At 38.3% G+C, this 27399-nt stretch overlaps 1 protein-coding gene across 3 annotated transcripts; it reads right to left on the bottom strand.

Moving 5' to 3' along the window:
- ZDHHC20 (zinc finger DHHC-type palmitoyltransferase 20) lies at positions 1 to 25375 on the bottom strand. 3 transcript variants are annotated; one of them, XM_010729067.3, is made up of 12 exons: positions 25249 to 25375; positions 20800 to 20894; positions 17352 to 17472; positions 15858 to 15927; positions 14707 to 14739; positions 13811 to 13931; positions 7357 to 7489; positions 6444 to 6570; positions 5125 to 5214; positions 3931 to 4046; positions 3446 to 3523; positions 1 to 1228 (listed from the first exon to the last, which is right to left on the bottom strand). In XM_010729067.3, the coding sequence occupies exons 2-11, from the start codon at positions 20857 to 20859 to the stop codon at positions 3486 to 3488; spliced, it is 909 nt and encodes a 302-aa protein (XP_010727369.1). In that variant the 5' UTR covers positions 20860 to 20894; positions 25249 to 25375; the 3' UTR covers positions 1 to 1228; positions 3446 to 3485. The 3 variants fall into 3 exon arrangements, with proteins under 3 accessions (XP_010727369.1, XP_010727370.1, XP_019467828.1); XM_010729068.3 differs by lacking the exon at positions 3446 to 3523 and having other exon boundaries at positions 25249 to 25352; XM_019612283.2 differs by lacking the exons at positions 3446 to 3523; positions 3931 to 4046 and having other exon boundaries at positions 25249 to 25352.
- Between the last annotated feature and the right edge of the window lie 2024 nt (positions 25376 to 27399).

Below are 27399 nucleotides of genomic sequence, written 5' to 3'. Positions count from 1 at the left end.
TCTTGAGCTTAGTTGGACTTTATTCCTCAACACAGGAAACATGTTTTGCCTTTTGTGAACATGGTACATCACTGAACAAAGCACTCATCTTTAGCAGTTCAGCATCACTTAAAATCGACTTGAAAGTGGCAGACGAAGCAGACAGCATACAGAGTTTTGGTGTGTTAACACAAGTGCATGATCCAACACTAACTTTCTCATAAGTACTTGAAATTTGTTTAAATGGTACTTCAGAACCAATAAAAACTTGTGTTTTTATTAAAAAGATAAAACAAAAGTACAAAACAGTATTTATAAACCATCAAGAGTCCAATATAAAAAGCAGTACGCTTCCAGTTCCATTTTCTAACGACACGTGACTGCACTAAGATTTTTCTCAGGGGTACATTGCCATTTTGTTACTGCCTCATACAGAACACTGCAAACATTAACAGAAAATGTAACAGTTTGTTAATTCCTTTTTCAATTGGATTTTCTTCTTATGCTGATAGGAAATCGTTGAAAAGCAATAAACCATGTTTTTATCAACTAAAAGAGAGTTCACTTGTTTGAGCTATGTTCTTGATACAGTTAAATGGTCAAGTTAGGAGGATGAGGGGGTTCAATCTGATAGCAAAAAACAACGCCAAGTAAAAGGCTTTTACTTTGTTGGCATTGTTTTGTTCCATAGCACAGTCAGCAGAAGGAATCCTCAGTCCTGAAAGACTTACATAGCTATGACCATGAACATGTCATCCAGTACCTTCCTTTCCCACCAGCTGGTGTATGAGCTGTGAACAGCTGTACCTCAGGCTCATCAACCAAGCTCTCCTCCTCTCCATCCTTTTTTCTTCTTCTTTTTTCTGTACCCTTGAGACCTGCTATGGAAGTGACTTCTGCAGTGCCTAAGGTATGAAGTTCACCTGTGGGGAGGTAGCAGTACCTGCCACTGCAGCATAACAGAAATGCATAGTTCCCACTCTGGACCTTGTGCATCCAAGCAGGGCACTTCAGGATTTGGCCCTTTGGTAGCAGTATATATTTCAGTGCTGCATAAATGCACATGAAGAATCTTAAGGCATCTGTCTGAACTTCCCTGCTCTGCAAATAGTGCTTACAAGAATCCATTGGACTGTGCAGAAACTTCAATTTCTTGTCTCCTCATAAAATGCTCATGTTCCATTTTTTACTGTTCAAATCTTCCAAACAAAATTAAGTAACATTCAAGCACAAAATGTGTTGCAGAAACCTAATGAAACAAAAAAAGGTAATTAGTGCAATTGCACCATTAGCTTTGAAAAAAACAGGATCATACTGCATTATACAAATGCAGCTAGGTAACACGGATAATTTACTGACTCTCGCCTCAGGACTGCAGTTAAGATAACTTTAACTCACAATTAGATTTCTGGGAGGTGTTTTTTTTTTTTTTTCCTCCTCCTTTTAAACTTCCTATGTGTAATAAGATTATCTCCACTAAGAACATCAAATCCCATTGCCACTGATCTGTAGCTAACGTCATTTGGATGTTTGGATGACAAGAATTTTTAATGAAATCCAACAGATGTGGGGACATAAATGGTATTCACATAGGTGAGGCTGGGGGAATGCTGGCTGGGTGATTAGCATTCCTCTCTGTACAATCGTCTGGGAACTCTACTTAGGTCAGCCATAAATTTGTTGCTTCTCTTGCATGTAATAAGTATAAAAATAAAAAATACAACTATCAGTTTGTTGCAGGGCATAGCAAAGTACATGGAAACATTTTGGATCTCACAACTATTGCACTGCTGCATACAATTGCACAGGAACTAAAATTAACCAGGCAGGCCTAGAGAAACCAATCAAATCCAACCGAACTCAGAACAGCTGAACATCCTTCTTGTAAGCTCTCTTCAAGCACTAGAAGGCCACAATGAGGTCTCCCCAGAGCCTTCTCTTCTCCATGCTGAACAAGCCACACTCCCTCAACTGTTCTTCATAGGAAAGGAGCTCCAGCCCTCTGATTATTTTCATGGTCCTCCCCTAGACCCACTCCAACAGCATCTTTCCTGTACGAGGGGCCTCAGGCTCGGACACAGTACTTCAGATGGGGGCTCACAAAGACAGAGTAGAGGGGAACATCCCTGCCCTCTCCCTGCTGGCCACCCCTCTTTTGATGCAGCCACTGGTGGCCTTCCAGTGTGCAAGAACATACTGCTAGCTCTAAACAGTCTAAGTCAGTCAGTTGTGCCCCCTTTCTAAGTCAGGAGAAAGAAAGGTTAAGCAGATTCTGTAATACTCTGGTCAAAGACTATTGGCATATACTGATCTCAGAAGTTAACTATTCCACTCTACAAATTATAGGAAAGACTGAGTAACCTGTTTAGATCAGATTAGATTTTATAGAGCTAGAGACTGATTATATGTCACCAAGGCATCCATCTGTACATTTTATGTAGAAGTGTTAAGAAAAGTAAATTAACCACTCTAATTTATTTTTATTAATCCCCTGAAGAGACCTTTTAGATATGCTTTTTTTTCTTTTTACTTATTAGATTTTTTTTTTAGTAAAAAAACAAACAAACAAAAACAATAAGATGAACCTGAACCTAAAATTAACAAGCTCAAAAAAAGCTTGAAAGTTGTTTTATCCCCAAAGAAAATGGTACTTCCTTGCAAGGCCCCTCTGCCTCCCAGCTCTTGCTGCACTTCTATGTCAGGGATCACAGAAAACCATTTTCTTGTGAGTGACTTATAGATCTCTTTAAAAGAGGTGTAGGGAGGAATGACTCAGGTTGTTATTTCTATGGTTGTTATTTGTCCAAATAAAATTTCTTCCTCTTCTAGAGAGAAAAAATTAATAGGGGTTTACAAACTCACTGAGGTATGAAGTCAACATCAGAGAGATCTAATTCAGTCACTGGAAACACACCAAGGGAAGCAGTAGCACTCACTGTATTTCCTAAGTGCAAAGAGTGCAGAGTGCACTGAAGCACTTAAGAAGCTCATTGTCAATGCAAGTGATGTGAAACAGTCATGCAATATGCAACAGTAAGCAAATACCTATATTTTACCTGTGCATAGCTTCTTAAAGTCCAAGAGCAGAGGATGGCAAATAAATATGCAATTAATAGAACTGTTGAAGAGCTGTTCCTTCAGAGAGTATCAAAACATTTCATCTTGAAATTGCTTGTTTAGCAGAGCAGATTCTTTTCCCTGGTCAGGTAACAAATCCAGCATTGTGCACTTCAGTCTAAATTGCAGCATTAGGTCGACTCATCTCAGATCCAGCCATGTTTCCTGCACTACAGCATTACTCTCATTCTTGTCTCCCGGAGAACTATTTTGAGTTTTATTTAGACCTATTGCTCATCCAACATCAGAGGATTTCTCTGCATTCCAAGAATAGTGACTTTTGACCTCGAGATTTTAATTTACTTGAATGTATAGAGAAAGAACCATCAATTATGTTAGTCTTACTTACCTGTTTCTCACTGAGATGGTTGGTTAGTAATAAGCTGAGATCAGCTTTCCAATGAAACTATAATATGCTTTTTTGTACCTAAAACGTGAGAGAATTTCAATTATGTGTTTTTGCAGATTTGCATACCAAATACCAAAGATTCCAAACCAGAAACTATGTTTATTGTGCTATGCCTATTTTAGAGAAATATTTTCCTCCCACTAATCAAAAAGAAAATGAATCCAAAATATCTTAGAAGAGGATGCGAGAAGGCCAGATATATTTACTCATTTCCTTCTCTCACCATTAAAACTCAGTTTGGAGAAAAGCATAAGACATGAGTTAGCCTTAACCTATAAACATCTGACTTAACAGTGCAAGTTTTCCTCTACCTTACTCCAAACAGTATCTAAGGACCTTTCAGGCTTAAATAAACAACAAAAAAGAAACCCCACCCAACACAAACAAAATGATAAGATCATCAGAAATGTTATGGTGCAGTCTACCTGATTTAACATTTTCATCTTCAGGGCCACTTTCTACCCACTGACTGTCACTGGCTAGCAATCGATTTTTTGATTCACTGAGTGGTCGAGTAGGAAAGGGCTGATTGGCTCCAGAGCTGAAAAGTAAGCAAAGTTAACAGGAACTCCGTAAAAGCAAAACCTGCTTATTTCAGGCATTTTTAGAGCTCATCGAGTGCAAAACAAACTAAAAAGCTATGCTGCAAACTAAAAATGATACCCTGCTTTACAATTCCCCTATAGGCTTGTCATTACTCTAAACCCTTACCTGGCATAGGCCACTGACAGTTCCAATGGACAAAAAGCACAGACAGATATATTACAAATGGTTCACTGACAGCAATAGTACTGCCATACAATTACAAAGAGAACATAACCCATACTGTCTGAAGGAACAACCTACTGCCATTTTATCCCATCAACAAAAATTAGGTTGTGCTGATGAACATCTTCCTAATGCAAAAGGATACCGCTGCTGTTTGTGCAAGGATCCTGCTTTCCACATTGCACAGGTTAGGTTGTACTGGCAGGAACTTCTTAGCTCATCAGTCTTGCCTTTGCATCTCCACTGCCTGATAACTCAGGTGACTGCTGTTGATAAGAACCTTCAGCCACAGGTTCACCAAACTACCCAGAAGCCTTTCAAGATTATGTCAATGTGAATGAAGATACAAACAACGCAAATTAAGAGATATAACAAGTATTGAGCTAAAAGAACTCCTCTGCTCAAAATCACCAACAAACACAGTCATCTACCTCTTCTGCACTGTATGTCTCACTATCCCTTGCTTAGGCATGCTGGAGAAATACAAATAACGTGCACCCTACTCTCCCCTCATTTGAAAAATTATATTGATTTTTTTTTTAAACATTCCATTACTCAGTCTTCCTTAGGATTTTTATTTCTTGTTGTTAAAAAAAGCTGTTTTTACTTTCTGTATTGTTCTGTTTCCTTAGAGCCACATCCTCTGCCAAAACCAAGAAACAATCCTTCTGCATCAAGCAGCACCACATTTATTAGTCTTGATTCATCCTACCCTTCTCTGGAGACTTACAAATTCACTCTGAACTTCAAAACAACTTTAAACTGTTGAAACAAAAAGTAATTTTGAATTTTTTTTTAAACAGATAAGTATGAAACAGTAAGTAAATCAACAACTTAAGTGTCATAGTTACCTTTTGGCAGGTTCATTTTGGCTTGAGACAGTTAGTTGCTCTGGATCCATAATCACCAAGCGAGTTGGAAAATTACACCCATCGCCCAAACTAAACCAGAAAGAGAGACTCAAATCACTGTCTGTAGTTGACTTAAATTAAGCGAACAAGTGCACAAAGGCTGGAATCAATTGCTGAGTGCAGCACTGAACTCCAGACCTGAGCAAGGCAGTCCTACCATTAAACTCTATGATCAGCTAATTAAATTTTGGAGCTCTAATGATTCCCATCCTATCATTCAGCATGGGCTGTCCAGCAATGAAGAAGCCTACATATTTCAGAAACAACAATGTGTGCAGGTAACAATACTATGGTATTTATAATCCCAGAAACTGTAGCACAAATAATATTCTGGTGTTTTTTCCTTCCTCCCATCACTGTGAGACTAATTAAGCCTTCTTTTAAAGCAAGTTTAGTCAAGATGAAACATGCTAGGGAAAACTGACCCATCTACAGTATGGCTTTCACCTGCTTTTAAATCACATAAAGAGTCGTGTCCATTAGGCAAATGGCTGAGGGAACCTAAGATCTTGTTATTACCTCCATTTGCTACCAGTCCTCAGTTTGGCAAAAAGCTTCACCAGCATTTAGCAGATACATGAGCCTCCAAAAGCAATGTTGAAACATGGCACCTATTTTGTTTTGCTGATATTCTGGTGTGATGGAGTGGGCGTGCTTCTCTGACACTTGTCTGCAACTCCCTAACACCAGTCCAACTGAAATTTTAAAACTGCTATTTGCCATCATATATATATACATTTTTTTCTTTTGCACTGCTGCCTAATTATATTATATTTATATTAATTATATATATATATTATATATATATATAAAAATATATATGCACTTTCTCAGAGGGCTTTTAATAATGAAACTGTGATGTATAATAAGAGAAAGAGCTGTCATTTGTTGGGAATAAGAGAGGGTTTTAAACATCTGATGTTTCAACACAGCTAAAGTTCAAGCAGTGTTTGGGTTTCCTCTGTGTTGCTGATTTCTGCTCTATAATCAGATACAAAGTACCAACAAAACATGCACCATCTCATCAATGCAATTCTCAAAGCTTGCCAAACTCCCACCCTTGACAATGAGACTCTTATCTTTGAATTAAAAGCCTGTGCAGTTCGCTCAGTTTTCCCCTTCAGAATTTTCCCTACGCCAGCTGTACAAGATGCACAACTGGCTTTTCAATTGTGCTTCATTACATGGGAAAAGGCGAAGCAAAGTGAAATTTATGGAATCAATTCATTTCCCAATTAATTTCCATTCTGACTGAATACCTGGTAAAAATAGGGAGCAGCCAATACTTCTTTTCATCTCCAAAAACCTCCCTCAGGTTTTTGCTGCATCCAAGAGAAAAGCCGTTTTTGTCGGGGCCATTTCGAAATGTGGGTGCGCGGAATGTTTCTGTAAGAGAAAAACCTGTTACTTACTTTAAAGCAGTGAGCAGTCAAGGGGGAGGAATGAACTGAATCAAAGTTCTGTATTGTGAAAACAGGCTCAGGCAAGCTATCTAAAGGTATAAGATTTTGACTTCAGTTGCAGAAATACTCACCTGCAAAAAAAAAAAAAGCCACTTAAAAATGCAGTAGCAGGAACTTCAGATACGTTCCCACAAGTAACCTGCTGATCACTGACATTTAGAAAATACTGGCATCCCTTGCAGTTTTATTACTTAGGAAAAGTACATCAGTGTTTCCATTTTTACTGCAGTGCTTTTAAATGTCACCTCCTAATACCAAGGTTCACTTATTTTACAGGGTTCAAGAATATTCTTTCTGATTTTTAACAAAATGTATTATGTTCATACACAGTAGTCTTCCTTTGGACAGGATTCATCCAGCTACTCAAAGTGCAGTAATAACAGAGTAGCTGCTAAGTAGCAATTCTGTTCCGTTACTTAACACTATGTAATAATGCAACAGAAACACACAGTGCCTCATGGATCGTAACATAAAACAAAAAAATTAACACCCATCACGAATCTCCACACCTGGCACCAGCAGAGACCCACTACACATGCATCATTTTCCCACCCTGCAAGACAGTACATTTCACTTTTAGCTGCTTTCACCAAAGATACTTCTTACTGCACAAAATTTTAACAGTTCCTTAAGATGTGAAAGCATATCCTCTCATTCCCAGCAATGCATTTTTCTGGACGAGAAACAGTTCCATATTCCAACAACTGACCTATGGTTGATCTGTTTTTGCCAACTAGCCAGCAGTGGTAGCTGAAGAGTGACAGTATGCTGATGAAGAACATGGCTGCCACAAAGAAAAGGAAGAGTACATGGAACTTCGCATGGGTATCTGGCAATTCATTCTGAGGAAAAAGAGAGAAAGAAATTAACACGTTAACATTTTTTAGCAGCTCATATAGTATTATCACTAAACATTTTCTGCCACCCCCATTCTGCTGCAAGTCCCTCACCCCACTTCTCATGTAGAAAAGAAGCATAAGCAGGGCCTTCCTTTCATGTCATGTTAAACTGATGTACAGTATCACTGAAGACTGCTGGGTACTCTTTCCATCTGAGTTTAGCAACATGAGTGTACACCTTCTGTGAGATAATCCTGCGTATAATCAGGCTAGTTTGTAAATGCACAGCAGGGAGAAGGAAAAAGAGTCCTACACAAAAAATGTTGTCTGTGCAGCCACAGGTAAAGAAACATAGGGAGAACATGCCCAAACCACTTTTTTTTCCAAGGAAAGAAGAAGCAACAAAAAATTTGAAACTCTTTCCTGGCAGCTAGTAACACTGAATCTACTTTTGAGTTGGTAAGGAATATGAAAGGGAATCACATCGTGTTTCCACGACTGAACAGCTTCCAGACAAAACCAGTTTGCTGGGACTGATCTTCAATTTCGAATAATCTCTCAGGTTGGGGTAACAAACAGCAAGTACCTAGCAGAACAAATGTGCCATATCTGACAAGGCAGAAGTTATTCACCAGAGTGAAAAACAAATTCGGTACAATCACTGCCTAAAAAATAACCTCCCACCCACACATGATAGTTGATTCCACCCCCAACCCCAGCCATTTTTAGGGCTGCACTTTCAAGAGGCCAGTGGGATTTGTAACAGCACTATTCCAGTTCCAATCCTCAAAAATCACAGTTCTTTTAAGCAGTTGACCTTTAGCAGCACTATGAAAGCTCAGAAGCTATTTTTATTCAGCATTATTTAGCATCATTGCCATTACTTTTTCCATTAGCTCGTTCAGTATCCACACTTACCTGAGGTTTTTTTTTTTTTTTTTTAAGATTATCTAAAAGACATTTCTATTAAGATCAAGTGCAGGCAGGTGTATCTACATGCACATACTGCACCTACATTCTTAGGCAATACACACTACACATTTCCTCCACTGCAGCGACGGTGTAAATAGCTGCTATGAATGGATCAGAAAAATTATACTAGGCACAATTTTTAAATAATTACATACTGAATTTTACCTTTGGGCAATTCTCTGCAGCTTTCCTGCGGCAAAGCTTCGTGCAAACAAAGACAATTTATTAAACACTAACATTATGTTAAGACCAAGTGTTTGAAAACAGCACAAGCTTTGTTAAGAAATGGTTGGTGTGCACACGTGCTCTCAGACGTGCCAAGTTCCAACGCCCATCTGCAGCCGTAGCCCCCGTTCTCCAACAGAATGGAGGACAGAGTACATAAGAGTGCATTGCTAACTGCCAAGGCATGAGATTTTCTTCTGAAGTATTGCTATTCAGATTGTGGCTGGATCACTTTCAAGTGGTTTCCTCAGCCTGAGCAGCATGACTGCGCTGGGTGCGTTCCTTGCTGGTTCCCACCACAAGTATGGTTTACACGAACGTGGTGCATGAGGAAACCAGCTCTGAAAAGCTCAGAATACTCCAGAAGTATAAAGCAATGGTTTATAAATGCAGAAAACAAATCCCATTTCAGAACATATTTTATTACCGTTATATTTTCAGTCAAAACCACAAAAAATGAATTACCATTCCTCACACAAGTTTGTTCTGTTTTTTAAAGCAACAAAAACAACAAAAAACTTGCTAGATTTTAAATCCCAAACTTCATACAAGAGTAACCACCTTAGCTAAGGTGTGAGCGCTTCACAAATTGGTCATATGTGAGGTGTATTAAGTTAGACCACACTACAAAAACCTTGGGCTCTCCCTGTGCTTTCACACTGGATGTGGCATTTATTAGCAGTGTTTTCAGAAATGCCAGCTACCAAGAGATAACACTACAGGAAGCAAAGCAATGCTAGAGGAAGCAAAGGATAGCAGAGTCCAGCTATCTGAACTGCCATGTGGGTTCAATTTCCTTATCTACTGCCTTAATTTATTTACTGGATGTTGTTTTGCCCAGGTAATTGGTGCAGCAGTCAACTCTCCGCCCCCCCCCCCACTGCTGCAGAGACACGAAGTGTTTCATGATTCCCTGCAACAAAGGCTAGTAAAATACATATCCCAACTGCTGCTAATCCCTAAGCTTTGTGTTAAAGCTATGATGATTCTCCCTACCTCAGAACACATGGTAGCTTTCCTGGGAAACATAATTTTCAGATTAATTTTTCTGACTTCTTGGTGGCATGCATACACCCAGGCAGTCACACTTGCCAATACTTCAACATCACGATTTGCAGTTTACACAAAACCAAAAAAGGAGTCAGAGTTTCCACATTCAGGCTTTTCACTACACAACTGTAAAGGGAAAGACTATATGAAACTAGGACCTTTAATTACTAAGCATTACAAAGTCCCACCTATATGACTCTTGTGGAATTGCTTACTTAAATGACACAGCTCTCTATGAACAACTCCCAGTCAGTTGATTTTGTTCAGAAGAGCAGCAACAGCTTAAATTTTGTGTTTGGACCAGAAAACATAAGTTTATTTCAGTTGGATCTTCGTCAACCAGTAGGCCTACAACTGGGAGAAAGAGCTTTTGTTTTATTATGCAATATGAATATGCATGATCTCCACAGAGCATTCACCTTTTCTGACTACACAGTTTCAGCTACTGGCTCTAAGTTCTTGAGGTGCAAAACTCAAATATCTTAAAAAAAACCCTAATTTCTTCCTGGAGAGAAGGGTGCACTCTTTGAATGTGTATCACAGACTCAGCCACAGCTGTCTTCTAGCAGCAATCACACACCACAGCATGTGAAAAGAATCAAACTTCCACCATGATTTATTTAAAAACATGCTTAGCAGAGCACAGAAGTAGAGCCTCGTAGGTGGGAAAACTGCAGTGCTTACAAAGAGAAGTGATTTGCACCATGACATTTCATTTACTTTGCACACGTAATAGACCAAAGCCAGTCGCTATTTTGAAGAGCCCTTTATAAACTCTTTCACAAGCACTGAGACTTTTGGGTTTCTATCAGGTCACTTCAAAAACTAAATAAAACAAAAAACATACAAGCAAAAAACCAAAAATGCTGTCAGAACTCATTAACTCATCTTAAAACTAGAAAAAACTTGGAACATCTCATATACATCCATCTGTGTGTATGCAAGAGAACTCAGTTCTAACCAAGGATGTGGAATCACTTTTCTTTCTTTTTTTTAAATGCAGAATTTTTTTTTTTTTATTTTATTTTTTTTTTTTTAGAAGTACGAACCATCTGTCCTGGAACACACCTCATATCCTTAAATTAGCTATGCTCAGGATTGCTAAAATAATTTGGAGGGCACTGAAAGACACTGAAAACAGCTGGAAAATATACAGGTTTCAAAGTGGGATAGAGCACAGCAAGAATGAGAGCTGATACAAACCTCAGCTGGGAAGTACTACCATGCACTGTGTAAACAAGGCGTCAAGGACTGGGCGTTCTGCCAGTCCTGGCATTCCTATCAAACACATTTTGTTAACCTGTGGCTTTATCTGCTCATCTTAAACAACTTCCTAAGTAGAAATAAAACTTATGAGTATAGGAAAAAGAGTTCCGAGTATAACAAAAGGAATGAAAATGTCATTTATATTCTCCTGATCTAGAAAACAAATTTTAATACCCACATAAGAGTGGAAACATTGTGGTAAACACTCAGTGCCAACGCAGTTGCTCCATCACTGCTGGAACAGTATTAATCTGTTTGGTCAGTACTTCTGCACAGAGCATGGAAGATGCTATGCAAATCTTGCACGTACAAGCGGGACACAGATTTTTTTTTTTCCAGAGGTAGGTGTGCACATCTCACGAGCTTGCAAGTATGTGAATGTTGTGTCTTTATGCAGGTGTTATCAACAATGCAAGACAATGCACTGCTATAATTTGCATAGTTAGCACATACACTTTTACAATCACATTACTTCAAGTTCTGAAGTGCTCCAACTGGTTCATCCTTCATCCCAGCACTGGGTATATAATGCAGTAACATGCTTTCTCTGAAAACATTTCTGAGAAAGGAAAAAAAAAAAAGGAATCTCTGTTGTCTGAAGGGGGACTACAACATTCCTGACAGTCAAGCTATGAAGAAATAAAACCCTCTGAACCAACAAAATCTAGACAGCCCTGACAGTTATCTGTCTGATGCTGTTGCAAACAAAGCTGAGCATTAGCTGACCATCTAGAGCCAGCACATACCTGTAGCCCCTCTGATCTGGATACAGGTTTAGAGAGAAGCTTCAGGCCTACTGTATACAGTCAGCAGCACCTACCTAAATGCTTACAATATGAGAGTCATTAAGTTCTGCAAGCTTGCAGGGTTGTGATGCCACCGACTCTTTCAAGAACTCTAGCTTAATCAAGCTATCATAAAATCATAGCAATATTAGCTTTGTGAAATGACTTAGTATGCATAAAGTGAGTCAGAGTTCTATTGTAATTGTAAGATCATGATATCACCGTATTCTGTCTTGAAAGTAATAGGGAAATTAAAGCAACAAGTGCAAACACACAATTACATTTTCTATTGTTACATTTCAGAAGAAGCCCATTCTTGTAGGAAGTGTTTTAAGCAACTAAATAATTAAGAAAACAAATCCCTCTTAAGTTTACTTCCTCTGTTCAAGGGTCCACTTCATTATCTTGTCCGAAGGACTTTGGAATAGGCTTGCTGCAAATGCTGGTACTCAGCGTTCATTATGGTCAGAAGTCCTGCTGACTTCCTCTGCAGTAACATTTGTGAAGTGAGGTGACAAAAGCAATTTATCTTCTTTGCTGAAGCACCGATTGGTAAATACGGAAAAGCGCATCTACAGCTACGTTAGAAATGGCACACAAAGCACTGGGAAGCAGCCGGGCGAATGGCTGGGAGTGGCACACTTACAAATTGAAAGTTTAACTATTTACAGTCAAGCAAGACTGAACAGCAGAATCGGATCATTTCATCTGAAATATCTGTCAGTCCACAACTGCGTACATTCACGATTTTCATCTCACTATTTACTGAAAGCTCACTTCCCACACAGTTCCTTGCTTTCCAGTGAGTCTACTGTACAGAACTGAGAGGCACACACTATTTTGGCAGATTAGACCCCCAGTCTTAGATGAACCCAAACAAACATGCTTTTTGCACCATTTATCTTACCTGTCTAGTGATGCTGATCTCGAATACAGACTATTCTGAATGTGACAAAGCTTCACTTACTCTGAGATGGCATTCTGCTGCAGTAAAGACTTTCATTTGCTAGAGGTAATTACTGCTCCTCTCAGCTACACCAACAGCAACTAGATCTAAGAAACATGTGCTGTTGTTTATTTATAAAGATGGGATGGAAAACCTTCCACTTAGCAGTGATTTTTTCCCCCTCGTGTTAGTTAATGGAATCTGATTAAGAGAATTCTGATACTATCTTTTCTGTCTCAAGAGGCAGGAAGGCAAAGTATGAGGTTTCAGAGAGATGAAAGGAAACAACACCTGAACACATTCTATTCAGCCTGGAAAGCAACTGGAACAAAACTGATAGGAAGAAGGTAACACTGACATGCAAGGTTGCTCACTCTTCACACACATTCTACGAAATCTAGTAAAATACCTGTTTGTGTATCTACCATTTAACAACTAATAATACCTTCAGGGAATACAGGTATAATTAACACTATACCGATTGTAGCACACTACCCGTATCAGATCAATAAAGCCACCAGTATGAAGTACAGACACACCTAAGGACTCCAAAGCAGAGATAGGAGTGGGTTCCCAAGAAATTCACTGTCTTTTCCAATTGCAGAGTATCTACAAACAAGTCTAAGACACAAAATTAAGAATACTGACATGAAATATGATGTGTGTGTACATATATAAAATCAGACACACATATGTACATATAAATACACACACATGCACTGGTTTTATACAACCAATTCTTTCTATACCTATGTATCTGTAACTACCAGTCACAAAAAAAAAAAAAAAAACAACCAAAAAACCAACCAAAAAACCACCTAAGCTGTGCCAATTGATTTTATGGAACAGAAATTGCAGAGTCCTCATCAGAACTTCTCCTCCCTGTTACTCATTCTGGGCAACGTAATAATTTAATTCATCAATATTCAGAAGGTTCTCCTATTTCAGTCACTTTGATTGATGCTGTTAATGGTAATGAACTATGGAACAGAATAAATAGTGAGTGACAACATGCTAATGCAGACTTCAACAATACATGCAAGATTAAACAAACAAACAAAAAAACACCTTAGAACTTACTGTCCAAAACTTTATGAAGTACTGCAAGACTGTAGCAGCAACAAACAGACAGTACAGTAAGGAATACATTAAAAACAGGAGGAAGAATTTGTAGTTAGAAAATCCCACACAATTATTCACCCTAGAAGGAGGGGAAAGAGAAAGAGGTTACTATGATATACCAAAAAGTAAATAAAATAATAACAATTAAAAAAAAAGACAACCAAAAAAGCACAATACATTCAACTGCTTTTGCAGAGTATAACATGTATGATGTCAGTGATATGTCCAAAACAGTCTGACACTACTATTTCTGAAGCATTTTAAGCTGTCATTATGAATGAACCAACTTCATTCTTCTAGCCAAGTTACCTGAGGCCTTCTCATAAATTTGGCCTTTTCCCAAGAAGTTCTAGAGGACAGGATGTGAGCCAGCAAAGCATATGATACATACAGTCTCTACAGAAAGTCTTACACACTAGGAACTAACTGCAGCGACTGCAGATCATACAAGTCCGTCCATCAACTTTAGAGAATGTTGCTTTAATTACAAAAACTCCTTCAAGATAGCACACTTGTTTTATCTTTGTGGTGATAGTAGATAACATTTTTACTGACTATACAAACTGCGGAAGAGTAATCAGAAACTGATTTTCACAAGGTAGTGGTTATCACCTCTTCTGTTGATAATAATACTGAACAAAAGAAATACTATTTCTCATAGATCTCGTTAACTCCAGGATTTTCTGTTTTAGGAAAAAATGCATGGTTTGAGCTGCGACACACATTTTAAAATACCAAAGCCTCAAAAAATTCTGTAAAAATCCATTTTTAGTTCAAAGTTTCATTTCTGAAGCAGCATGTATGAGTTAATTAACTATTACTATACTGTTTTTTATTATTTTTTATAAACTTACCAGGGACAGTGGTGGTCCATTTTTAGTACACATCTGAAAAAGAGAAGAGGTGATCTCCAACAAGTTAAACTAAAAAATGTATTTGCTTTCTAAGACACATGCTTTTAGTTTCTGAAAGTTCTGGGGTTTGTGCTTCTATAAGGTAAACCCCTCACTGTATCTTCTCCCAATTGTCCTAATTCACGTCATGTCTTCAAACTGCAGCAGACATCCTTTCAACCAAAAGGACCGATGAGACTCAATAGAGCTGTGAAGAGAATCTCTTAAATTAACATTAAATAACTAAGCAACACTTCAACCATGTTATTTATAGTTGATTAAGCCACACTTGTCTTACGTGCATGCTGAAAGAAAACAAATCCAAAGGATGCTTCAGAGTTGCACAGATAAGGTACACTAACCCAGCATTCATTTCAACTAAGTCTAACATAGCTATTTTTTTAATGTTTGTTCCTTTCCTCTTTGTTTACAGTAATTGAGGAAAAAACAGCACAGTGGGTAAAAACTCAACAGTCCATATGCCATCTTAATCCAGTTTTAGTTTAAGGACAGGTGACAGACATTTCAGACAGACAGATATTTGCTGCATTTGCTACTAAATTTGATTTTAGCCAAAAGATGTGTATTAGGTTCTTTAGCTAATTAGATTTCCTCAAGCTCATCTATACAAAGCTTTGCTCACAGCTTCAGTCTTCAGTGCCCTTACAGACTTCTCTGATGACTCAGAATGAGTTTAGGGAATAACACTGCTGTCTTTTAAATGGCAAAGATGCAATTCCACTGCTCCTTCTTCAGATAAAGGATTTTAGCATTATTAGTAGCACACATCTGTTTCAAAGCTGCAGAGGCAAGATACAATAGAAGAGCTCTATAATAAGCATGTGCTTGGATCTTAGACTTGTCCTTCTTTACTTTCAATTGCTGATTTATTTTTACATAACCATTTCTCTATCAAGCTGTAAGCAGTTTTCCTAACAAGTTCTGCTATTTTGGTCTATGGGGCTGCAACAGGAGGACATTTGCTTTCTTGAACTCCAGGTACCAATTGTTTGAGAAGGGAACAAAGAGAAAAAGGGCTGAAACACTGAAAAATGAACATACTGAAGTGATGATCAGAGAGAAAATCCATCATTTTAGATTCAGAAACTTACATGTCACATGCAGAACAGTGGTGGCAGCGGTCAGGTTTGATTAGCTGGCATCGATCACAGTATCTGATGGCTGCATTCAAGTGGCATGGAACAAATTGTTAGAACTAACTTAATTTTACAAAGGTTTTCCATCTTAACATGCACTGAATCTTAAACGCTCCCTTCTCACCCCATCACTCCTGTTTTCACAGACCTTCATGTACATACTCACACAACATAAAAAACTTTTCTGTTTTTTAAAGAAACATAAGAAAGTATTTTAAACACTTGTCTATGAATCTATTACAAGAGTCCACTTCCATTTACTCTTAGGCTCCTCAGTCTTTCCATCATTTATCCTCATCCTCTGGCAACGATCCCCCCCCAGCATCTTCTTTTCTTCATTTTCTTTCACCTCAAAGTACTTAAGCATCTCCACATGAAATTACAATCTTCCAGTAAGCCAGCTTTCAGCATTAGCCTTTTCTATTACTGTTTTTGTATTACTGTTCAGCAAATTAGCTCTCTCATCTTTCCTGGGTATTTTAAACAAGGCTTCAATCTCTTCTCAATGGAAATAAGACAAGTATAAGCAGTTTGAAAGGAGGAGGAAAGACAACACCTACAGCTGAGCAGAACTGCTAAAAGCTGGCAGTAGCTTCCTGGACCACTTCAGGAAACGGGATTCCCTCAAAGGGAGGTTTGTATTTAAAAAAAAAAAACTAAAAAAACCTAAAAAAAACCTAAAAAAAATATCAAAAAATCCAAGTACCCTTAGACTGTGCTTGAAAATTCACAGTAAACTTCAGTAAGAGCATCCTGGGTGTTTCATGCAAACCACTGCAATATTTCTCATTTCAAGAAAGAGAAACAGGTATTTTTCAAAAATACGTATCTGCATAAGACAACAGTTTCATATATAAAAAAAAAAACATTTTATTCCAATTTATATATATATATATATACACACACACACATACATACATACATACACACACACACATATATACATTAAAGCTCTGTACTGAATTACAGGTGAGAGTGAAATAACATTTATTTCTTATTAAATTGTAGCCTTAACTATGAAGTTTCTCTAACTATGGAATTGATAAAACTCAGAAAAAGAAAGAGGGATACAAATGATTGTAAAATTGAGCATGAAGTCCAATTTTCACCTAAGTGTATTTCTTTGCTGCGGTTATATTTTGTAATCAGAATTGGAGACAAATGTTTTCATCTGACTTCTTACTACAAGAGGTGTTTGGGTTTGTTTTTTTTTTCTTCTCTTCCTTTTTCTCTTTTTTGAAAGAACTATTCCAAGTACTAGTTATGGTTGCATGTTTTGAGTTCTAGAAAAAGGGCTCCAGTTTTTCATGGTGAAAAAAAGAAAACCAACCAACCAGCCACAAGTTCAAAGTCTCTGCAGAAGGTGCTCGACATATCATTCATTGGCTGACATCAAACAAATCTCACTGCATTAAACTAGCAACTGCAGAACACAAAATTACACCTCACCTCTTGATGCTGTTGTCGTATAGATAGGCAAGTCTTTAGCAGCTCTTCTCAAAATCTCCTGCTGGGACTCTGGTCTCTCTTCTTTTTCGTATTGTTCTTTATCAGCTTTTGACAAGCAGAACTGGGAGTGAAAAGATGGGGATAAAAGGATGTGAGTAATTACAACTTTGTGTTCTACTCATGCTCCAAGTAAGAGATTCTATGTGTCTTAATCTCTGTGTGATCCCAGCACTCATCCTTCTCCCCTGAATACCACAGAAGATCCTCCAAAGTGTCTGCTATGTTACCTATTGCATTTTCCCTTCAACACAAAAAAACCTCGGGAAGTTTTAAGAAAGTGCATCCTTTAACTCCTGATGAGTATAAATTCAACTCATTCACGACAAGAGAAACGTTTAACAAACAGTCCCTTGCTGTGACTGAAAGTTCTTACATCCCATGCTCTCTCTCTGACTTATAAGAAACAGAGGGACATATAAGCCAGAGAAAACAGCAGTACGGGAAGGCATTTTCCATGGCTTCCGCAAAGAAACCGAAAAAGTTTAAATGGAATCTTCACTTGGGAGCAGTCAGTATTGAAATCAGCTTTAGCAAAGCCTGTACAGTTTCACAGAGTTACAAATCTGAGTACAGTATGAGGACCGCTCCTGTTGAAGCCTTACAATGTTACCAGTATCACCTGGAGAGCTTTTACTCACTTGTGAAGCATTTACTTCTATATCTACTGAAATGACAAGCTTTACCATTAAGCCCCACAAAACCCAGAGCTGGCAAGTCCCTATGGAGCTGAGGCTGAACCCAAAATTTCTTCCGGTATTTTGTCTTCTGAAGCACTTTCAAACTCTGAGCTTTTCACAAGGACAAGAACCCTTTTTATGAGCACACACACAGAGTATTCACAGTAGTGAGTGGAAAATGCTGTGTGTGCAATTGGAGCAAAAACTGGCTTAGTGTGGCTTAATATGACCATATTTTCCTAGCAAAAATATGTATATGACTGGTTCGCATAGATTTTTGTCTTGTCTCTTCTTGCCTTGTGTACTTTTCCTTTTTGGAACAGAGGTGGTTGGCAAGCAACTTGACTTATAGAAAGAGGAAGCAGTTAAGACATGGCTACAATTTCTAAGTTTTATTTCCCAGTCCATAATGCAAATAAGTTGCTTGACATTCCACAGAATCTAGATCTAGTTAGTCCTCTGTTACGTATGATAGCACTCCAATTATTGAGCCCATTCATCATTCAATGGTGAGACATGAAGCACTGCCTCCTTTTCAATAATCAAGAACTAGAATCAAAAACTAGAACTAGAATGAAACTGAAGTTTAACACTTTAGTCATTCTCAAGAGTTTAGCCTTTTTTTTTTTTTTTTAAATAACCTACCCCGAACTAAACTAAACTAAACGACTGGGGATTTGCTGAAACGTGGAAGCTGGAGATGCTCACATCAAACACTTAAGATAGATGTGAAGCAACATGCCTTTCTCCCTATTGCTTCTTACGTCTGCCAGGGTACCAAACAGCTGCCTCTATGAGCCATCATCAAGTAGAGGCTGCATTAAGTATGAAATACTACTTCTAGACCACATTGTTATGGTAAGTCATTAACGTGCAGAAAAGGAACTAAACCATAAAACTTAAAACTTCATTAGTTTTTTCCAAGTAACGTCAGAGTATTACTCCTAAAAATCCCAAATAAAGATCCTGAAAGAGCTGATTTCTGTTCTAATTTCAAAAATTAATAGGGCCATGAGACCACAGGCTCGGTGGACAATGGCAGGAAATGTATGTACAAAGACATCAAAAGTTGTCTATCACCACACAGCTAACAGAATTTCCAATGTGGTTCCAGTAGTTCTTACTGAAAACAAAAAGAGTCCCTTTGTTTCCTTCCTCTTTCTGGATCTAATAATGTGAATTGTTCTTTCTTCCAACAAACATCCAGGGATTACGCTAGGACAACAGCAGCTGCAGAATCCCTTTTTGGTTCAACAGTATGATCACAGGATGCTGTTTGTTTTGCAAGAATAGCTAATTTAAATGACTAAAATACATACGTTCATACTCATACAATAGGGAGATTCTGAAGTCTGGTTTTAAATAAAGCCAGCAGAAATTACTCACTGACACATGAACAGAAGGGACTTTCCCACAGAGAGAGTTGCCTTTTTTTTTTTTCCCCATAGAAGAAAATTGTATTAATCTGATCTATGCTTACATGTAAGATAGGAAATACTCATCACATGCCCAAAATATCCTTTCAGCTCAATGAATATCAAAACCTTCCTTCAGTATTACTGCAACAACAGCGTAACTACCGTCAGAAAATGATTCCTACTACCAAAGAACCAAGGCAGACAGCAAAATTTACCAGGTAGCTTTAGAAACAGCTCAAGTTCACACAGCTTCACAAAAAAGGGAGCTGCAATCACACAGCTAACCTACTGAACATCAGCCTGCAGAACTGCCTCACGTAAAGCTGATCACCCTGTAGATGACTGCCTTTGAATTTCTAGGTTTAATTGTTCAGCACTGTTCCTTTTGCTCAGCCAAGCAGCAGAATAGTTTTTATTTCCCCCTCCCCCCAACTTTACATTTTGCAGCTTTCTAAGATACAGACCTCTAAGACATAATTAAGAACTGCAGAGCAGTGTTTACTCTTCTAAGGAAATGTGGTTTTAACTCTTTGCAAAAATGTTTAAGGCTGGCAATAGCAAAGTCAGCCTTGCCAAAAATAGAATAAAAATGCAATCCCCGCAGAGCAACCAACATCTCAATTTACCCAGTTTAAAAGGTTTCTAAAGCCAAGGGAAACATTTCAAATTTGGTGCCAGCATTTAAATCCTACAGACACATGCCTTAGAGAAAGTAGAAACAAGATAATTAATTTTAGGCTTAAAACAATTAATTCTGCTCTTTTCCAAAACAAAACTTAAATCCACCATGCGTTCTTCTGCAATTACTGTAAAGCTCCTTTATGTACTCAACTGTCACTAAATCTCAACTCCTGACTTACTACTAAGTGGTTCGGTCCCCCAGATCATGAACATACATTGCATTACGACATTTTTCCAACCAAAAGTTCAAAACTATGAAAAAACCAAACCACCAAAAAGCAGTCATTGGATTTTTCCATAATGAAAATGTCAAACTACTTCATAGCAAAGCACTGCAGCCCCAAACAAACCTTATCTTACTGCTTCAGCACATACAAGTGACTGTCAAATTTGTGACGTATTAAACATCTATTCTAAGGAAATGCCATTATACAAAGCTCACAGTTTTTTAAAGAGTAATTTGATGATTTTCATTCACGATTTGCTGTCAAGCTGTTCCTTTTCAGATAATGAGAAGGGAAAGGTGAATCATGCATTATCGCTAACAAGTTTCATCACTGAAAACAGTTTATAATAAAAAAAGCATTGACATTTTTCTAACGTCAGATTTACCTCATTGGAGGGGGATGCAGGAGATGTGAAAATTGTCTTCCCATAGGACCATACAAACATGACAAATGACAGATGGAAAATCACAAGGTACACAACTGCAATAAAATACAAATAAAATTTTGGTGAATATAGCTGAAGATAGCAAGAGATAAACCCTCTGATTTTTGCTGAGGGCTACAGAATGACATTGTGAATCACCTGATAAGATTAAGTTACATGAAACCCTTTTGCCTGAGTCAACTTCACACTCAAGGAGCACCCACTCAAAAAACAAGCAAACAAAAAAACCCACCAAAACCACAGAAAACTCAAACCCACACACCACATCAAATCATCAAATAAGATGGTAGCTGTTCCTCGAGGAAATGCTATGTTTTTATCTAAGATACACAAAGAGATTTGAAGAGGCAAAAACAAAACAAAAACAAACAACCTCAACAGAACTGAATGCAGTTTCACCTTCCTAACCTTTTTAGGCAAGCATGCTACAATTCCGTTCTAAGATTACAGTAAAGAGATGGACTACTTTTAACAGAAACAGCACGGCACTGTAGAAGGCACTGCTCTTCAATGAGAGGAAAAACCCCAAGCCAAGAAGTGAGAGAACTGCACTCAGAGCTCGCTGCGAGCTAAAATTGTCTGGAAATCTTATTTCAAATCTTCAGAGGCATGGACACTGTAAGAATCCCACTGTTACAGTCACAGTGGTACCAAAATGGAGGTGGCTTTAGTACGGAGCCCTGACAATTTCTGAATGACTCTGTATCATACAGCTGCCTTAAACACCAGAGACCTTATGACCCAGGAAGGTTCTTCCAATTTCATTTCCTCTGAAAGTTTATTTTACCACCTTAAGAGGAAACAGATTGGTAATGCCAGATCAGCAAACCTTAGAAAAGAAACCATACCAAATATTTACTTAATCTTCACTTTTTCAGTTGCAGGAAGAAGGAAACTTGACCTACTTTCCTGTGCAGATACACAGAGTCCTTTAAGAAGCCACATTACATCCTTAATGGATTGCAGAACAGACCCTTAACCTTAAAAAACTTCCATAAGCTTAAAAAAAAAGACATGTATCCAGTCACAAAAGACAAAGTCTTAATTTATCCTTTTTTTTCCCAAGATTGTCACTGGTCATTACAATAAAAAGAGAAAAAGCAAAACAGAACACCACCACCAAAAATAGCATTTGTGCTTCCTTCAGACAATTCTGCTCTTTACCTTCACTCCTGACTCCTCCAACTTTACTGCCAAGACAGACTTGGCAAATTTTCAACTGTAGAACTCAATTAGTTAGATTAACAATTTTTCTAAAACTATCCTGAAGTTGTCACTTGAATTTTATTTCCAATAGGAGAGAACTCATGTTTGGCTGTACTAGGAGCTACATAATTAGAAATGGGGCTCTACATGCTATACAGACTCAAACATAATGTGGGTAAGCAGTTTAAAAATGTGAGATAACAAGAAAAGAGAAGACTTCAAATCTCAGTGAGAACAGCTGCACAAATCAAAGCTTTGGGGAAGAAAGGAAAAAAAAAGAGTGAGAAGAGCTGAATAGAAAAGAGGGGAGGGCACAGCAAAGTTTACTTCTGTCCATAAAAATCAACCCCAGAATCCTAGTTCTTTTGAAGGTTTATTTTTAGTGCATGCAATACTCCATAAACAACAGAACCTTGAAGTCACAGGCTGTAAATATGCCAATAACAAGGGCATACATCTGTGGCAATGCAACCAGCGTTTACCAGAAAGAGGCAGCTGTTAAAGGGCTCCTGTACTCTTGCAATAACCAAGATCTTGCAACCTGGTGCTGTCATTACATGCAAAGACAAGCAGGCGAAGTGGGGCACCACCCATTGAGGAGTATATGCCTTCAGCTGGCAGTCTGTACTGGCCTTGCACTGAGTCAACTCTTGTTTCTTTTCCCACTTCCATGCCATCATTCATTCCTACTACAGTCACAAATAGGTGTTCTGCCAGTGCTTCCTGAGAAATGAGTTTGTGCAAAGGTCATTTTTTGATGGCTTGGCTTTGGCAGTCAATCTACCTACCCTTTGGGTAGCAGTACCCCCTCTGAGACTACTCCATAAAGCCTCCTGCATCAGTTCCAAATACAATTCCTGGCTTCATTCCCATTCAGTTCATTTTCTTGTAATTGCAAGACAGATTATCAAATAACTCAAACCCAACATCTGCCAGTTTCGCTAGATTTAAGAGTCCTGAAGCAGCTCTGGGTAGGGAATCCAAGATTCTTGATGCCATGCTATGACCAAATTAAACAGCTTCTTTCTGAAGGCACTGACATGTATCAGACCATAGTTTAAGCCCTCAGGAAGACAATGTCATAAGATATCCTCTGAAGTCATGCTAAGCCCTCCTAAGATTTACTCCTAACAATTTTTTCTTAGTCACTTTTAACATCATTTTAAAGACAGTCACATTTTAGAGCTAACAATACTTAACAGAACCAAATTACATTGGTAAGAGAGACTGAGGGTTGACTTTATTCCCCTACCCTAATGGACATAAATCTACACAAGAATACGAAAACAAAAGGACAGAGAAACAATTAGCCTTAATGGGGTAAAGAAATCACCAGTAATTGAATTACAAGTTGTAATTAAAATGGTAGTAAGAAGATTTGAACACAGCACACTGGAAAACATATTTGCTAAGATGCATATCATTAATCTACATTGCAATGTTAGTGGTACTTTGGCCATCTGACTCTTCTAACGTTGTTTCCTGGTTACTGGAAGTTGGCTTCTAAGAACTTGATAGAGCTTACGAGAAGTCTCATTTCAGATGAAAAACAATTTTACATCTCATTTTAAAGATGCATCTCCGTTGTAAAGAAATTCATGCATGCAGGGTACCTGTGATATGCTACAGAACTGAAGGTGAAAAAAGCATGCAAGTGACTGCTTTCCAAAGCCTAAGAAGCACATTTCACAGATACCACCTGTCTCATTAATTAATCAAGTATTTTTCTTCTCTGCTAGATTTGATCAGGCAGGCATTGCATTTGAATTAAAGCAGAGATCCAGTTACACTACATCGATGTCACTGCTCTACCACACTTTAACAGAAACACAGCCTTGCACTTCTAAAAGAAACTAGAAAGTGAAACTTCACTTCTAGTTAAACTAGAAAGTAAAAGCACAGCAGCCATCTGCAGGATTCTTTGCAGTTTTAATGAAGCCCAGCTGTGCTTTGTGATAAAAAAAACAAGCTGACACTGCTCCCATCTTAAAAAGCTTACAGTTTATTTTGGAGGTTTTCCCATTCTTTCACCTCCTCTTTAGAAGATAAAAGCAGACAGACTGCAGCAGGGTTACTCTGCAGTTTTCTCCTGGGTGCTCCCCTCCAGGAAGTGAACTGATGGGTTACTTTCAAGTTCCATGCTTTTTTGCAAAAATATTTAAAGAGATGAGAGCCTCTTCTGTAGAGTTGAGTGGTCTCAGCTTTGAGGGCAGCCTTTTCTGGGTAAACCTATGCTTAATATAAGACCATGACAACCCACTTGTGTTCCCTCACAAGCTGAAATGAATTTCCAAACATCCCAATCATTTGTGTTTCTACACAGTGCTTGGAAATTCTGGAATTGGGTGATTCTTCAGCCCAGTTTCTGACAACAACTAAAAGAACTGGCAAAACAAGAATGCTAGAATTTCTCTGATCAGTTTGAATCTCTGTAAATACACTCACTGTGACACATGCTTGCTAAAGACAATACTCAGTGTTAAGCAATTTTGTCAAACCAAAGCCTTAACCACTTTGCCTGGAAATGTAAAATACTGTATAGACTCCTTTGAAATAGCAGTGACTTTGCACAGCTCTAACCAGTCCTGAGGAATGGTGTTCTGAGGAATTTGGTAAGCTGCTGGAAAACAGCCAACAGTAGAACAATTCTTCAAGTCACGGGATACAAGGAGGACAGTAAGGTGAGTGATAGCAAGAAGAGTGGTCAGGCACCGGAATGGGCTGCTCAGATGGTGGCTGAGTCACCATTCCTGGAGGCGTTCAAGAAACATTCAAGCACGGTCCTATGGGACGTGGTTTAACGGGGAGATATTGGTGGAATGCGGACGGTCGGACTGGATGATCTTGGAGGTCTTTTCCAATCTTGGTGATTCTATGAATACACATCATCCTTTCAGGAATAAGCAGAAAACTGACTGCTGCAGTTCCTTCTTTCTTCTGTTCTCAGAAGGTACGCATTTAAAAATATTTGCGCACTTAAATCATAATACTCACAGGTCTTGTCATCACACCAAGCGTGCGGTACAAGCAGCTCAATATACTCATCCTCATAATATTTACCTTGTTTCTTAGCAATAAGCTACTTAACACTGAGCTCACACACCAAGCACATTTAAATACTACATCCCTTAAAACTCACGTACAACAAAACTACTCATAACAAAAATAATTAAAAAGCATTACCTTTTTCTGCAGTTGAAGAAATAGTAACTGGAAGAGAAAAAAAAAAGATACAAGGTAAGTAAATTTGTACTGAACAAAAAATTTGGTTAGAAGTGAGATACACAAGATGCTCACTTATTCCAAAGCATATTTCAGGTGTTAATAGAGCCTCCCTACACACTTCTGGGTAAAACAGGATTCCTCCTGCCACCCTCTAAGGCTTGGTGAGTCATGGAATAGCTGAAGAGATCCAGTCCCCTGCTTTAACCATCTGAGGATACTCCTTTTAAGAGAATTAGAACATAATTTATACAGGCTACCCTTCAGATATGCATCCAGCATGTTTTCTGAAGCACACTGGGAACCAGGCCAACAGACATACAGCAAGAAAGAACAAAATGAGATAAATGAAGTTCTGACAGAAGTCCCTGTGAAACTGTACGAGTTGCATGTAATCTCTAAGTTTATTTCCACCACTCCTCTCTTCCCTTGTCACAAGCTGTTTGACTTTCTTTTTCTTTTAACCTGAACTCCTGAGGCACAGTTAGAAACTCTCTACTTCCTTGACTTCTGCAACTTCATCTCTTTTTATCCCAACAGCAAATTCTGTTGTTGAAATCTGCCTTGGGTACTACCTGGCTGGTACATTCTCCTGCACTCACAGTTCTCCAAAACCTCAAAAGCCCATTGTTGAATAAGATGTTGGTCAGCGAGCAGCTGTACTCATTGGAACACTCTGCACCATGCGCCTTGCTGAGTCTCTTCCCTAGACACTGAATTCCTGAAATTCAATGAAGAAGGGATCCCTTCCTGACATCCGATATGGCAAATTAAATCTTCTGGTCACCAACACGAGCAAAAGGTCAGAGCACACCTTGCCTGCTGCCATCCACCTGCTCCACGTGGCCTCCTCTCTCTCAGCACTGACATTTGTAGTCTTCAGTCTGTGCGTCAGCTCAAAAGAACTTTTTCCTGATGCACAATAGAGACACAAATTCAAAGGGCTTCAGGATGTATTACAGACTTCAGAGCTACTCTGGTCACAGAGACAGCATGAGTCTTGCTTACCTGTAGGTATCTATGGCAAAGGGGCCTGCAGCCATATTACACAACTGTAATTCTTTTTATAGTCACAGACATACTGAGGTGATACTTCAATGCACAGGCTGAGCCCTGTTTGTTCAGATGTCAGTGATTTTTTTCCCCACTCCTTGAAGTACACTCTGTCTTGTCTATCCATGGAAGCCTCTACTTCAACTAAAGGAGGATAACCTTAAAGAACAGCATAATTTCACATTAGTTAGTACATTTTTGATGTGCACAGTTGCACAACCTCCTCTTGTGTTTCTGTCTAAAAGTAGGATACAACTCACACAGAAAAGCCCACCTGAAACACACATACCTGTAAAGTATGTACATGCATACAAGAACAAGTCCAACTGCATCATGAAACAGTTCAAGAACTGCTCCGCTGTATCATACAGATCTCAAGTTATATTCAGAGTAAATCCTGTGTTTTGGGTTGAAATTTTACTAAAGTGTTATTTCTCCAGTTCTGCATCAGCGTTAAAGTTTTTAAACAACGCAAATATAAAAACCATTAAAAAGGAGAAAGTTAAAACAACCTTGCTACATAGAGTTGTTTGCTTAACTAAAAAAAATAAATTAACAACAGTACTAAAAGTACATTACAGTAAGCTTTGCCTTTGGCTCCTGATGTATTTTAACATCTTGCTCACAGCTGGACAAACATGCATTTCCTTAGACAAGAAATATAAAAAAGTTCTTAATTATTCTCTAATGGGTTGTGAGAACAGTGTTATCTATAAAAACAGATTCATTTCTTCCTAGGTAATTCCGGTTAAAGCATTCCATAATCTGTTAACCTCATTTCTGCTCTCAGTACAGAGCTAAATGCTGAGCCAAATTTGATGCTTAAGGACTTAAAGTGCTGAACAGCCTTTACACACAGAGAGAAGCTTAAGATCTTATCACTTGTGAGACTTCATTTAAAAAAAACCTCTAGATAAACTTCATAAAAATTAATCGTAGCTTTAAGGAACCAAGAAGATAATTTTCTCATACTTATATTGGTCCCTTAGGAAAACAATTGTAGTTTGGCGAACTCCTGCAGTTTGAGGTAAAAGTGAACCCTAAAATACATGTGATTTT

This window comes from Meleagris gallopavo, chromosome 1 (assembly GCF_000146605.3).
Source record: "Meleagris gallopavo isolate NT-WF06-2002-E0010 breed Aviagen turkey brand Nicholas breeding stock chromosome 1, Turkey_5.1, whole genome shotgun sequence".
Taxonomy (NCBI): domain Eukaryota; kingdom Metazoa; phylum Chordata; class Aves; order Galliformes; family Phasianidae; genus Meleagris; species Meleagris gallopavo.
Note: the sequence above shows the minus strand (reverse complement) of the source record. Positions and strands in the feature narration are given on the sequence as shown.